The sequence below is a fragment of the Manacus candei genome, unplaced genomic scaffold (assembly GCF_025592945.1).
Source record: "Manacus candei isolate 608988 ecotype Guabito, Panama unplaced genomic scaffold, ASM2559294v1 h1tg000034l, whole genome shotgun sequence".
NCBI classification, from domain to species: domain Eukaryota; kingdom Metazoa; phylum Chordata; class Aves; order Passeriformes; family Pipridae; genus Manacus; species Manacus candei.
This window is the reverse complement of record NW_026138082.1, coordinates 5,717,553-5,732,162: the sequence shown is the minus strand read 5'-3', so window position 1 is coordinate 5,732,162 and position 14,610 is coordinate 5,717,553. Positions and strand designations below refer to the sequence as shown.

At 36.4% G+C, this 14,610-nt stretch overlaps 1 protein-coding gene across 8 annotated transcripts in view; it reads right to left on the bottom strand.

Annotated features, from left to right (window-relative positions):
• The window catches only part of PTPRK (protein tyrosine phosphatase receptor type K), a 395,313-nt gene that overhangs the window by 12,774 nt on the left and 367,929 nt on the right, over positions 1-14,610 (bottom strand). For 2 of the 8 annotated variants that reach the window (XM_051792097.1, XM_051792096.1), the window contains exons 16-25: positions 14,239-14,274; positions 10,473-10,657; positions 8,657-8,744; positions 7,780-7,856; positions 7,569-7,586; positions 5,094-5,130; positions 3,175-3,272; positions 2,368-2,484; positions 1,451-1,605; positions 194-329 (exon numbers count right to left, since the gene is read on the bottom strand). In XM_051792097.1, the coding sequence (XP_051648057.1) occupies positions 194-329; positions 1,451-1,605; positions 2,368-2,484; positions 3,175-3,272; positions 5,094-5,130; positions 7,569-7,586; positions 7,780-7,856; positions 8,657-8,744; positions 10,473-10,657; positions 14,239-14,274 (947 nt within the window). The remainder of the gene's footprint in view (positions 1-193; positions 330-1,450; positions 1,606-2,367; positions 2,485-3,174; positions 3,273-5,093; positions 5,131-7,568; positions 7,587-7,779; positions 7,857-8,656; positions 8,745-10,472; positions 10,658-14,238; positions 14,275-14,610) is intronic. The other 6 variants (XM_051792099.1, XM_051792098.1, XM_051792101.1 and 3 more) reach the window with 3 other exon arrangements.

The window sequence follows — 14,610 nt, the reverse complement described above, 5'->3', positions numbered from 1 at the left end:
GGCACTTGTTTGTGTGAAGACTAAAAGAGTTGTCACGTTTGTTGCACCACCCTCGTTCTGGGCACTGCTAACACTAAGCAATGCTCCCTGATGGAGATAAACCCTCAAGAAGGCCACTGCCTGCTCTTTTCACAGCCACAGTGAAATTCTGACGTAGTCTGTTTCAAAAGGCTTTGAAGGCGAACTGCCATACCTCGGTCTGTACCATGTTGATGCGACGGGACCGTAAAGCTTTGACACAGTTGTAGATATCCACGACACCTTCTCTTTCTGCCATATCTAACATGATATCGATGACAATATAACAACCTGTCCGTCCAGCACCAGCACTAAAAAGAACCAGTAAATACTGTTAGGAATATCCCCAGCAAAACATCTACAAACTTTATAACCATTACTGGGGGCATTTTTATAACAACATTCAGTTTTGTCATCACAAACACTATCTAATTTTTATCTTCTTATCATAATGTTCTTTAAATCTTTTGATGTGTCCAAAACAACCTTTTCCCACCAGATTTTAGCCACTAAGTAACAGCAAAAAAAAAAAACCAAAAAAAAACCCTTCCTTTTATCATCCAGGTCAATAATTAAGGAAAAAAAATTAGTTTAACTGAAATCTGGAGCATGATTAAGCTTATGCACTTCAGAATATGACAGATCTTTTCTTTAATAAGACTAAGGATGATTTTAAGTGATATATATTGCAACCAGAAACTCAAATGTATGTTTTACTTGCCAAGTTCCAAGCTAGTTCAGACAGCACATTTAACACAGTATTGTATTCAGAAGATTCACTCATGATTTATTTTGGTTTTACATAAAACTATGGACAGTTTTTGCACACTGAATTATTAAAATCTATAAAGGTCAAACAACTTTATGTACAAAATGTAATTAAACATTTGATGAAAATGTTTAAGAAAATCACTGAAAACAAATTCTATTTGTCAAAGGACTGTGTCCCAACAACAAAACCTTGCAAAACCGGCACAGGAAAAACAACGTTCTGTATTTGTTGCCATTAACCTCATTCCATCTTCCTTCATCTAGTTGCTTACTTTGATTTAAATTAATAATCTGTTCAGACATTATATGCAACACCAAACTATCAGAGCAGATATATCTACGCTCATTCTCGAATGCTGTCACAAAATTGTTGTAGGCTACCTAAAATGATAGCCTAAAGTATTATATGATTTAGCTGGTGCAGATGTTGCAGGAAAAAGAAATTCTCTGGCTATTGCTTTTAGGAAAAGTGTACTAGAATCTGGTTATTTCCAGACATTGCTTTAGACAGTCAAATCCTACTGCAGTGTCAATTAGGCAATTCAAAAATAGAACAACAAAACCAAAACAATTTGAAATCATGAATGCTCCAGAGTAGACTACTGTAAATAATCATATACACGTTTGTCAAAAAAATCAATCTTGCCCCTTCTGTACACACCTGCAATGGACAACAATAGGCCCTGCACTAGGAGGGTTAGATAATTTGACTCTCCGTATAAAGGAAAGCAGGCCTGTGGCATTGTAAGGAACTCCATGATCTGGCCAGCCAGTGAAATGAAACTGTTTAACTTCACGGATTTCATTGTAGCCCCTCTGAAAAAGGCAAAAAACCAAAGGTTATGACATTCAAAGTATTTCATAGACTAGATTTTATCTGACTCCAATAACGATGACACATACTGATAGAATCTAGATGCAGTTTTCATCCTTTCACTATTTAAAGCAAAGACCCACAGGAAGCTTACAGATGTTACTGGGTTTTTTTTTAATTTTGAAGTTTGTATTTTTACTTTCAACATTAAGTATGCTAGTTTTGCTGCGTTAGATTTTTTTTTGTTTATTATAGACTTAGATGCATTTTATATTGATTTTCAGAAGTTTTGCTAATTAAGACAATGGCCTGATACCTTTAAAGGCAAGTAAAATGATTTACCATAAGACCACAACTGTGTCACATATATTGCACTTCACAGAGTTTGTCCTTTGATTGAGATTGACTCAGCAGCAGTCAAAACAGAGTGAATGGAGGTGAACAGCAGGCATGACTCATAACCTGGTATTTGAGCTCAGCTCAGAAGCATGGCTATGGAGAAGAGGTGACTATCAGAGAGGGGAGGGCAGCAGTTGACGTTTCTGCGGAAATTCAAAGTCCCATAGTGAGATACATGTTTGGATAGTGCTGAAACAATGCAAAACTCCCATAGTGAGGTAAGGGTGCCTATACTGTGGGCCTGTTAATGAGCCAGAGGGATTTGGTATTCTACAGGAATACATGTCAGCATAGCCTCTTTCATCCTACTTGCTACCAGGGAACAGTATTTTGCTGAGCCCTTTCAAAATGTGCTCACTGCTCACCCTTCCCAAAGTGAATGTCCTGACGACGTACTCCGCAAGGGGCTCCATCTCTACACAGGTCACTTTGAAGTCCCCATAAACTTCTGTGTCATCAGGCCAGTACTTGTAACACTTGACCTAAATACAAAATGGGTATGTATTTTACACCAATGGAAAAGAAAAGCTTGAGGATAAATGACACCACATTTATTTCCAAAATGACCATGCACTCATGTGGCTTGTCATGGCTAATGGCTGTTAAGTTAAGCACTAGCTACAAGGAGTTTCCACTGCTTTACACAGCTGTACTTAGATGCCAAATTCACTTTAAAATATGCATTTGTATTTTTTTTTAGTGCTGAGCTATGGAATACATTTCCACTTAGGTTAAACTCGGATGTATTTTGTATCCATAATCAAACTGTTGCAAGTAATCCCAGATACTTTATAGAACTCCCCGAGGGATGTGTTACTGCTGAACTATAAATAATTTGCTGATTTCTAGCCACTGATATTGAAGCTCATTTCCTCACTAGTCCACTTACTCTCTTAATTTGAGTGACAATATGCAAATCTATATTGCTGAAATATGAATTTTTGATCTAGACAATTTTTCACTACTCATGAAAGCAACAAGGCAAACACCTTCAGAAGTCATTTTTATGCAATGCTGTAATGGTAGCAATGTCTGGACTCTTGCCCCTTCCCCTCTCAGGATGCAGGATCATCCTTCACAAGACCCTTCTACATTCTGCCAATAGTGTGTCTTGTCAGCAGGTTGTTTTTTAACCTTGCAGCATTAATAATAAAACAAAACCAAAAACTTACTCTCCCAACTTCCACTAAATTTGTGACCATCACAACACAAGCAGATTGCTCCTGCCATATCATTCTCCAAAAGTCATATACAGTCTCATGAACTGGACCTGTAAGAAAAAAATCCAGATAATATTCTGCAAAAAAATAATAGTCAAAGCAAGTGCTAAAAATAAAATCCAGTGGTTTTCAGAGCTGATGTACATGAGCACACTTGCTCAGAGATGAAAGCTTTGCAAAACCACATCATCGTAACATTGTGACAGTTTCCAGACTATAATGCTTTTTCTAACCAATGCTGAATCTTCTCAATTTAACTGAATTACCACTTGAAAGAAACTAATAGCAGGTGTTTCGTGTACCAAAATGCCAGAAGTTGCTTGAAAACTACAAGGACACAGCAATGTGTGACTACATCTACAGTTACACTTCCAGATTTGTTTTCCATTTGTTCAGTACAATGTGTTAAGAGTCAGTTTCTTCAGGTGCTCACCAAGATGCCCATGCCAGAGTGAAGTATCAGGCAGGAGGGCTGCTGGTACAGATACTGTGCACTTACCATCCGGATGCTGGCAAAGCTCAGAAACACAAGTAGGTGCTGAGCCGTAAACTTCCCACTGCAGTGTATATAAACTAACTTAACTACTTTTCTGTGAGGCAGATGAAGAGCACTAATTTAAGCTTTGCCTCCTGCTCTGCTGCAGAGACATGCTGAGTGACAGAGGCTTTTACACTGATACAATAACCTTAGAAACAGCTTCCTGACCATCCAGCAGTAATATAAATATTACTGTATATAACACGCATAGAATCATAGCATTATTTAGGTTGGAAAAGGCCTTTAAGATCATTGAGTCCAACTACAAACCTAGCACTGCTGAGCGCACCACTAAACCTAAGTGCCACATTTGAAGACTAAAACATATTCCTTCATGTTAGATCAAAGGCTGCACACAAAAACAGCAATAAACTTTTGTCTCCTTTACACACTATTATGTGCAATGATTTACATAGTAAAATAAAAATAAAATGCAAATGTAGACTTAACTACCATAGAGAGACCTATTTAGGCAGCAATTACACAAAAATTAAACACGTGGACAGAACTTTGAACATTCTGCTTTAAAACAAGTCTTTATTTTGTCTTTCCTGTGTGCAGCTACAATCGACCAGGGGCACAAATAACAGGATATTTCCAGACAGCTATCTGATTATACTTAGAGATGAAATAATGGCACACCTAAATCTAATTATTTTTACTTTAATTCATATCCTCTGATATTTCAGTGCAATCTTAGACTAATCTATTTGTTTTTCCTCACTGTGAGGAAAAACATTGTTTTTTATCAGAAACACAACATTAATAATTTCCATAGAATTTCAGTTTTTTTCTCTAACCTCTCTTTTTATTAGTAGGGTGTTACATGACAAAGATTTCCCTCACTCCTTCCTATAAAGAGGGGTCCTCTTTGTCCTCTGGACTTACTTTACCCAGATTTTCTGAGACAGAGTTTAATTTATCATTACTATCTTCACTGCATCCTGGACTAAATCCTAGACAATAAAATAATACACTGTAATATGGAAAGAAAAATGCCTCAAGGCAGGTTGAAACTGTTCTCTTCTGTCCACATCTCTTTTCTCTATTCATCTTCATAATTGGAAATCATGGTAGTAGCTTCTGACTTTATCATCTGAATTTATCACTAAAAGATTTGCTCAATAGCTAATTAACACGATAAATTAGTGCAATTTTTGAATTTATTCACATTCCACCTGGACAAAATAACCTATGTTATTTTACCATAACACAAGATGACAACTCACAATACTATGTATGCTGTATTTCCATCTACTTCCATTTTACCAAAACACTTCAGGACACTACAGAGAACACTTGTTTGATTTGATTAAAGCTGGTAGATCCTTACCTTGGGTTGCAATGTAGTGACTTGGTCTCTGATATCCCTAAAACAGCAATATAAGTTGGTTTGAGTACCATATTACTAACAGAGAGTGGAAAATAAAAGCCTTAATTCTAGACAACATTTTCAGAACAAACCAATATTTAAGAGCAGCATGAATCTCAAAATCTAAAAAAACAATTAATATTGAAAAGGTTCGAATGACAACAGATAAAATGAAAATAAGAACATCTGACTTGAACAGACATTGTATTGTACTGGGAAGGAGTATTCTAGATGGGTCCCCTGTGCCTAAAAATTAGTTATCTATTGACATTATTTCCCCAGCCGAATACACTGGGCCATTTACTTAAAATTTATGAAAAATTCTTTGCCACCATATTATCTCAGTAGTTGATCTGTGTTCCCAACTTAGCCAATATGAAAAAATATACACCTTTTTTCTTCTAAACAGAGCATCTTTGTAAGGCACAGAGGTATATACCCCAGCTCTAACTAATGGGGACAGAGCTGGACACTGATGTGTGCACTGTATCGAGGTCCTACTGCAGTGAAATGTTCTGCTTGACTGCACAAAGTGTGCATCAGTTATAGTGGGCATGATACACACAAGTATATACAAATACTTATGTATATATATATAGATACAGATAGATATAGATATATATAGATATGTAGATGGGTAACCCTACACAACTAAGCTTTTCCAGGTAGCTGGGTCTATGGGTCTAGGCCCAGTACTATATAGCACTAGTTACCTACATAAAAACTACAAGACAAAGAGGTGCTGCTCTTAAGGAAATAATTCACAGTACATTTTGACCAGTGCAAGCTAGGCACTTAGCTACAAAGTGGAAGGAGAGTTCAGTATTGTTGGTGAGAAGACAATACAGAATTTCATGATGTGCAAATGTTAATAACTCCAATTTTTTTCTAGGTTGCAGTTTTACTAGGCCACTTGCTTGAAGCACTGCATTACAGGGGAGCATAAGCCCTTGGATTCCTGGTATTCACAAGATACTACTAAACTGAAGGACTTCAACAAACCCAAGGAAGTTTTATTCTTTTCCACAGACTGCTTCATTATCCTGTTTAGAGAGAGAATACCTTCCTCTGGGGCATATGAAAAAACTTCTGAGTATCTTACTCTTGGCTTTATAAGAGACCAAGATCACATCAAATGACTAAAAAAATTTTCCTGGAGTTCTTAATATCAAGCCCCAGTTTCAAATTATGAAAGTGGAACCTGGGCTACACTGGTTTACATTCAGTAATGCTTTCCAGAAGAAGATAGAAGTGCCACTTAAAAATTGCCAAGTACCAGTTTTAACTCGTAGCTTTCTTGTCTGGCTCTAATGAGATTCAATTCACTCCTAAATCAGAAAAACAATATTCTCAAGGAACTGGAATTATTACAAATCTGGGAGAGTTTTCTTGTTTAAGGCCCCAGGCAAAATATCATGGGCCTATCACTTCACAGAGACTGTCTTGTTAAAATATCCAAATAAAAAGACATATATATATATATGTATCTAGAGCTAAATCTTTATATCCTGGAAATTCAAGGGTTCTTAAATAATTTATCAACTAACAGTGGTCAGGAAAAACTGCTAAGGTTCAATTATAAAGAAAAGTAATCAAACTCCACGTATTTGAAAAACATTTGTAGTAGTTACTCCACTACCTTTCAAATTACTTTGGAATTACTTTGAATACAACATCTTGTTTATTCCTATGGTGTTAATTAGAGAAAAGTTATATGTTGTTAATCAAAGCATCTGGCAAAATTTGTACCACTTTTTTTTTTTTTAAATTTATAATTTAATTTGTATTCTGATTAAAGTATGGAATTTTGAACTTTAGAGGTTTTCTGCAGAAGTGAGGAAATTTTTACTACATTAAAATATTTATATAAAATGTGTTTGTGCATATACTTTGTAATACCTAAATTAGCACATTAAGATAAATGACACCTAAATATTGTTTGTCTAAACCGTTGTTAAAAAGAAACAACCCCCCCCTCCAAAACCCAACCTAACCCACAAATGTCATAATCCCTCCCTTTTTGCCAAACATACATTATGGCTACTCCACAGGTACATTTTCAGACAATTACAGTACAGCATACTATCTAGTTTCTCACATATAAATGGGAAGGGAAAAAGAAAAGCTAGTGGCGAAAATCATCACTAAAAAATGAGAACAGCAAGTTCTCTTTAACAGATAGGCTCACCTGAGTTATCTAACATCCAATAATATGCTAAAAGGCATAATTATGCTAAAAGGCTAAATTATTTTTTCAAAACAGATACAAAAAATATTCACACAAAAAAAAAATTTTTTAAAGGAACAGATGAGGTAAATTAGATGAGGCATGCATAGTTATCAACTGATAAAAATAGAAGAGGAAAGTAACTAATAACAATATCTATATTAAATATTTACAATAGGATGCTGTTATTCACATATAGTGGTACTTACATCCCTGTACAGCCAAATCTACAGCCCAAACCAAAGTCAGATGTGAAAGAAAGCACAACAATGTCAGTGAGTACTAGGACGTAGAACAAGGAAAGTGTACATTTGTTCTTAATAAAAGAAAGCTTTCAATAAATTTGTAGGCATAGCATGCAATAATTTCACATAGAGAAGCTGGCAAATTGAGAGGGAGAAAGCTGTGCATTCCACTCACATCTATGTAGTTGGCATTAATGTAATCTGAAGATGGATCATCTTCAACAGGTTGCAAAATCACCCTGGAGTGGTCATCTGTAAAAACCAAGTGGTTACGGAGCCTTTTTGAAGTGTGATTTTTTAAGTAAGATACTAACGGTAAGTCATCTAGAAAACCAAAATCAGCTGGCATAAGCACCTCACAATTTACAATCTTTAAATATGAAGTGTTCATACAGAATTACAAAGAACCGTTTTGTTTGAGGTCTCCAATTATTTCAAAAAACATTCACTTAATTTCATTAAGTGTAGCTGAAAGGTGTTGGCACTGTTACACGTGGTTAAAAAGACACAAAGAAAACCGGTTACTTGCTCAAAGTCCCTTTCAATATCAGCTCCACTGCTGGCAATCTAGAAAACCAAAAATGCTGATTACTGTTTCCTCACTTCCAACCCAAGCCTACTCAAGTTCATATTGAGACATTAATGAAGTCAAAACATGGGGGTTAGCAATGCACTTGGGATTCGATGAAGAGGTAAGTCTACCCATTCAGACAGTTCTCTGGCACCTTGATTCCTGTGTGTTCAATAGCACTGGTAAAACAATACAAATTGCAAATAAACAGAATCAACATCCAAATGATGTTGCTTGTTGCTGATGTATGCTTACCACCGCTTGCACAACGGAGATGCAAATGCGAAATTCAGCCTGAGTTATAAAAGGAAGAAAGTTGAACTGTGAAGGACAAAAAAAAAAGCTGAAAAAGGCACTGTCCTGCTTCTCAGCTGAGGGTATTAAACAGCTATGCCACTGGAGATTTGTAAAGGAAGAGAGAACACAGCATGGGTAACACACGAGTAGAGCTATCGCTCAAACCAAGGACACCGATACTCACATGCTATAATGTTTCCATAGCGGTTCTTTGTTCTGTTTTGATCCTTCTTAGCGACATCCCAAGAAGCTGACTGCCCCTCAAAGAAACTCTATAAATAAAAATGTTCCGAAAGAAAACATTCTGACCATTAATTTATCTCCAGAAATAACAGGTTAAAAGAACTGCTCTACCATTAAGTAAGCTCAGCTTGGCTTGTCTGCCTGGGTCACCCAGGTATATAAATATAGCTAGAGAAGAAGGAAGGCTCCCTCTGACTGCTATGTGTAAATGGGCAAGTCACTGAGGAACTCCAGAGGGATTCCAAATCCTGGAATTGCTGGAAGGCTAAACTTGCTTATACATACTTGCTATGGAGTAATGACAGCAAACTGAGAACGCACAGAGAAACTGATCACTCTTCTTACAGGACACCATAATATACAGCCTGTTTACTCCAGCATTACATCGCTGTCCACATCTTACTTAGTAAAATGGCTTTTCTTTCTACAGAGGCATCAGGAAATCTCCTCTGCCATTGTTCATTGTTCATGTTGCTTTTCCTCATAGGCCTCCCTCTAGCCACTAGCAAAATTGTTCTACATTTTTGAGCTCTTAAAGAGTTTGATCTCTCAGTAGCGACAGAAGCAGCTTTTATTTCTCCTTGGTTTTTTCTTCATTGCTCGTAGATATTTTACAGCAGTTGAAGGTCTATGCTATTCCTTCCTTCCAGATGTTCTCTTATCCTGATCTGGGTAAGTTATCTCCAGAAAATACACAGTAGCCATGGAAACAGAACTTTAATGCACAGTCAGAAGCCCAAGGCAGGGAATAGATGTTGTGTATAGTAATAGAAGAAGTAGCAAGCAGGAAAACACCTGATGCGGCATCAGGGACCACCCTCCCCCCAACAGTGGCTGACACTTGGCCTTAGCCCTGAAGTTAGGTAGAGCATAATGAAGTATATTTAAGTAAAAGAGAGGAAAAGAGAATAATATTCTTTTAAAAACCACACATTTATTTATTCCAGTTCTTATGTTACAGTAGAGACAGCTGCAGAAAGGAGAGAAGGTTGAAAACTGCGTCAGAAGAGATTACTTACTCAGAGAAAACTCATTTTAAACCTAGCTGTATTGTGAGCAACCTTGGCAGTACCATTCCCATCTTTTCTGTGTGTCCTGCCTGATGTTCTAATCCCAAAGAATCACAACAGATTCAGAGATCAGAAGTGAAATTAATCTGTACTCATCTTCTACCGCCAGTGCTGGGAATTTTTTGCTTCCATTTTAACATTAAAGTTGTAAGTAGACATTCTCAGGCAGGTTTAATTAGAACTTCAAGACATTACTACCCTCAGCATGTCTTTACTGCTTCTTGGTTGGACTTAAGTCCCAGTATTGCCCTACTGAGATGCTATAATAAATCATGAAAGTGCTTCCAGTCAATGTTTCTTGTGAAACCAGCCAGGTTAAAATCTTTAACCTAATCCAGGAGATCTGCACTGAAGATAGTTCACATAACTAATTACAACATTTCCACTAAAGAGCAGCAACAAAAGAGTGGCAACTTCTTACAATACGTCAAAAAGATTAAGGACATGTCTTCTTATACCCTAAGGAACACACAGGGGTTTTCTACTAGTCAGTAGTAAAGGCTAAAACTATTGGACTCCATTCACTATTTCACTTTTGGTTACATATATAGGAATCTTATGTCCGTTTATCTGTTTTTCACTTAAACCCATGTCATTTAGTCCATCCTTTTGCAATACAATGCAAACAAAAGGCTGCCCATTTCAAAGGGAATTTTCCTAGCAAAGCCCCACCACTGAAGATCTCACCTCATACTCCTCTTTAAATCCATAGCTGTCAGAGGTCTTCATTAGGTTAATATGCTGCAGGAGATCAGCCACCCTGATGGCAGGGTGCAGCTGCCCAGTCTGGTAGGGGGATTCTGTGCCTTCGCAGAGGTAACGAGGGACATCCAGGAGTCGGCTGGACTCTGCTGTAGCACTGTGATTTTCATCTGTATTCACAAGAAATCAATGCATTAGATACCTGCAGAGCAATAACAGCTGCTGCTACACATATCAATATCTATTTTCAACCTCTTCCTTCAAAAACATATCTAATTTCTGAGAACGCAAAGCACTTACTCTCCAGCACATAAATACTGTGAAGTACATAAAAGAATTTAACAGCAAACTCATATGAAAGTTTGCAGTCCTTCATCCCACAATAAAGATGTCTAAAGGGCATTTTATTTGAAGCTACAAAACTTTATGACATTAACGTACTTGGAAACTCCAGACTCTATCACCCAAAGTAACTTTTTAATGGATAATATGTATCAAGAGCAATACTACACCCTAAACAATAAATTAGAATAATTCTATAGTGATATCAGCACATAATTTGTCTAAAACCAACAAACAGTCGAGATCCCAGTTAAAAAAAAAGCAATTATGGCACGATTCAGAACACCACCTCCACTTAGGAAGATGAATCAGCACTTCAGAGTGGTCATTTTAACTCAGGTCTTTTAGCAGAGAAATGAAATTGTTGAGCGTGCTGATTTCATCCACAATTTTTGCTCTGTATAAACAAAGAAGTTTCTTCTAATGCTCTATGCTACACTAATCTTCATATCAAAACCAAACATCAAAGATGCATGAGGTGATCGCATTTTGTCAATCCCTTTTGTGAAATAGTTATTTTATTTAAATTAGCAATCATCAGATCAAATGAATTTGCAGAGGAAGAAAAATTCAAATTTAAACCTTTTTAGAAAACAGCTACTGAAACGAGAAGTGGGTAGCTGACCCCTCCTAAACTTCTTTGAAATCTGTTTACCATTTTCCTTGCAAAGGATCCAGATTAGAAGGCAAAACACTCTAGGAAAAAAAAATGAACACCTCAAGGGTTGTATTTTCTACAATTTTGCCAAAATGCAAACTCTGTTAATGCCTTCTGAAATGAAATCTCCTAAGAAACCTGATTTTTTGAACTGTCACAGAAGCTGCTAATTTCAGTACATTTATGCCTCACTAACCTGCTTAATAATGTGAGTGACATGCAGCAGTCACTTTTTATTGCAGTGTTACCCCTATTAAATTGCACACATTTCAAACCACCTCAGGATTTGCAGTTCTCCCCATTCCTTGCAGTATACTTACCAGTAATAGGCACTTTAACCCATTGAAGCAGCAAAAAACAATGAGTGAACAGAACATAAGAAATTTATTTCAGGACTATAATAGAAAATGACTAAAAGAAAGTGACATTAAAAGTTGTTAAAGCTTCACAATAGGTAACAATGAAAGCCATTTAAAAAATATAAGGGCCACATTATTATGCCATCACTGTAATGATAGGGACTTGAGAAAAGCAAAATTGTCATACTAACTTAGTGCTAACGTACACAGAATGGAGAGCAGCATTAATAACCTATACATGAAGAAAAAGAAATCTGGTATAGCTACAAAGTAATAAGAGTTTCATATAAAAGAACGTGTTCTATGATTTAGAAAATTTTGCTCATCTCTAAATAAGAGCAGAAGTAAACTGTTTTGTGACATTGGGCCAAGCAAGGGTTATATGGAGTAGGCCAAATGATCCAGTTCCAAAGGAACAAGTTTACAGGTACCCAGTCTCTTTTACATGGTGTGTCCAAAAGCTTGTACACTTCCCTCCCACTATTTCAGTCCACTCAATGAAAAATATTATCTCTTTTAACTTTCATTGTTTTGCTTATACCAGAATAGCATTACCACTGGATGGAAACGCAGATAGGAACTCTTAAACTCTTCTTCAGTTAGTTCCTTGCCCTTGCTGTTCACAATTGTCTTTATCTGTTTCTGCCACAGCAGAAAATACCCTGACAGTATGGGTATTTTCTTATATGAGTGGTAAGGTACCACAAGCATTTCACAAGCATGGGATCAGATTTAAAAGTTATCTTGATTATTTGGGAGACAATGAGAAAATCAACAAGGTGAATTGAATGGTGAATGCAATACACTGTGTGTGTATTGGAAAGGGAAGTCAAATATAAAACTACAGAATGGAGCAATGGACTGGCTAATGATAACTGTGATTTTAGCAGGTAACTCAATGCAAGTCAGCAACATGAGCACAATAAAAAGGAGAAAATACAGTTCGGATAGCAGGAAAAATGCAAGTAGGATATGGGGGTACCTAAACCACTCAGCTCAGCATTGAGACTTCTTCTACGAACTGTACCTGATTTGAGGCACTGCAATTTAAAATTCAACCTATGAGCTGGAAAGTGTTGAGAGGAAAATAATGACAATAAATTTAGAAAACATCAGCTACAAGATGATGAGTGAAAGAACTGAGTTTAACTCAACTGTAAGAGAGACAGTTGAGGACATGTGAGCCTTTCAATGGGAAAAAGACTGTTTTGAAAGGACAGAAGCATGAGTCCTATGAGTCCCTCAAAAGGAAATGGTTCAATCCACAGCAATGATTAGCCTAGTTAGGAAATACTAGGGGTAAGTATCAATAATATTTAGTAGTAGCACTCAGTAATTAATACCCAGAAAATTGAGCTTTGGATCCCAAATTTTACTAACATGAATCTGAATTTTATTTTTACTTAAGAGGAGCAAGGCACTGGAACATGCCACTGCAAGAGCAAAATTCTGTTCACTCCAAATGTTTAAAACACAATGAGGCAATCAACTGCCAGAAAGAGTCTATATTTTATGTATAATGTCCCATCTCAAAACACAGGAGGGATTAAATTGCCCCCAGGTTCCTTTAAGTGCTACTTCTAGGAATCTAATTTTCAACTTGTTTATATTCACGCCCATTTCCTGATATTTGTCTTTTAGCCTAAAATAACCTCAGCAACTGACTGAAACTCAATACTGCACATTGTGTTTATCCAACCAAGAACTTGGGTACAAATTATACTTTTCACTTCGTATCTAAAAAAAAAAAAATCAAAAAAAATCAGTGACTCTAAAACCTGCATTCAGTGTTAGATTCAGCAGACATAAGCAGTCTGGACATTCCAACATATGTTCTTCTTTCTGAAGTAAGTAAAAAGCTGAAAAATTTACTAGCTAATGTCACCTGAAATGTGTAATTAATATAGGTATACAGAAGTATTTGTTCAGAACATACACAGAAAGCTGTTGTTTCTTCTTGGATATTCTGGAATTTTCTCTTTTCTATTTTTCTTATTCTTGTTACTTAGAAAATTGAACTTTTGGTGGTGAATAATGCTAATATGGACCTGAATTTTATTTTTAAGGCTCTCTTAATAGAGCTCTAGTTTCACATGTCAGTTTATCGGAACTCAGTTTCAAAGCTCTGGGAAAAAAAATTTTAGTATTTTCCATTTACCTATTTCCTCATTTACTCTTCAGTTAGCAGTGACTAAGAATAAAATCTTAATGAGAATATAAAATAATTTTCATTCTAAAATTGTTGCCAGTTTAATTCTGAATTGATGAACTGAGTGTAGAGTTATTTTCTGAAAACAGGATAGTTTTACATAAAACAAGCTGTTTCAACGTTCAACCATGCAAGGAGACAAAACTCATGCAGGAATGGATAACGAAGGACTGGGGTCCTCACCTAACACAGCTGTCGGCACAAGTGGATCATTGGGCACTGTAGAAAAACAAAGCCCATGAAGAAACACATTACCCTCAATTTGTGTATTTTTAAGAGTAAAAACAATATACTTCAGAGTATAAGCAACTGATAACTAAACCCCATTAATGTTATTACAAGAGAAAAACAAAATGAATATGCAGTTCCAGAAAGCATCCTGAATAAAAGAGGAATGAAAGGCAGCGATTTTGGACTTCAGAAATGTAACAATAAGGGCAAAGAGATTCTTAGTGAAATGAAATAAAGAAGACATTGCATGCAATTTAGTTTTTGAAAGGGCTCCTCCTTCACTATTGTTCTTTCACTTCACAATAAAGGTTCACTTTCATAGAA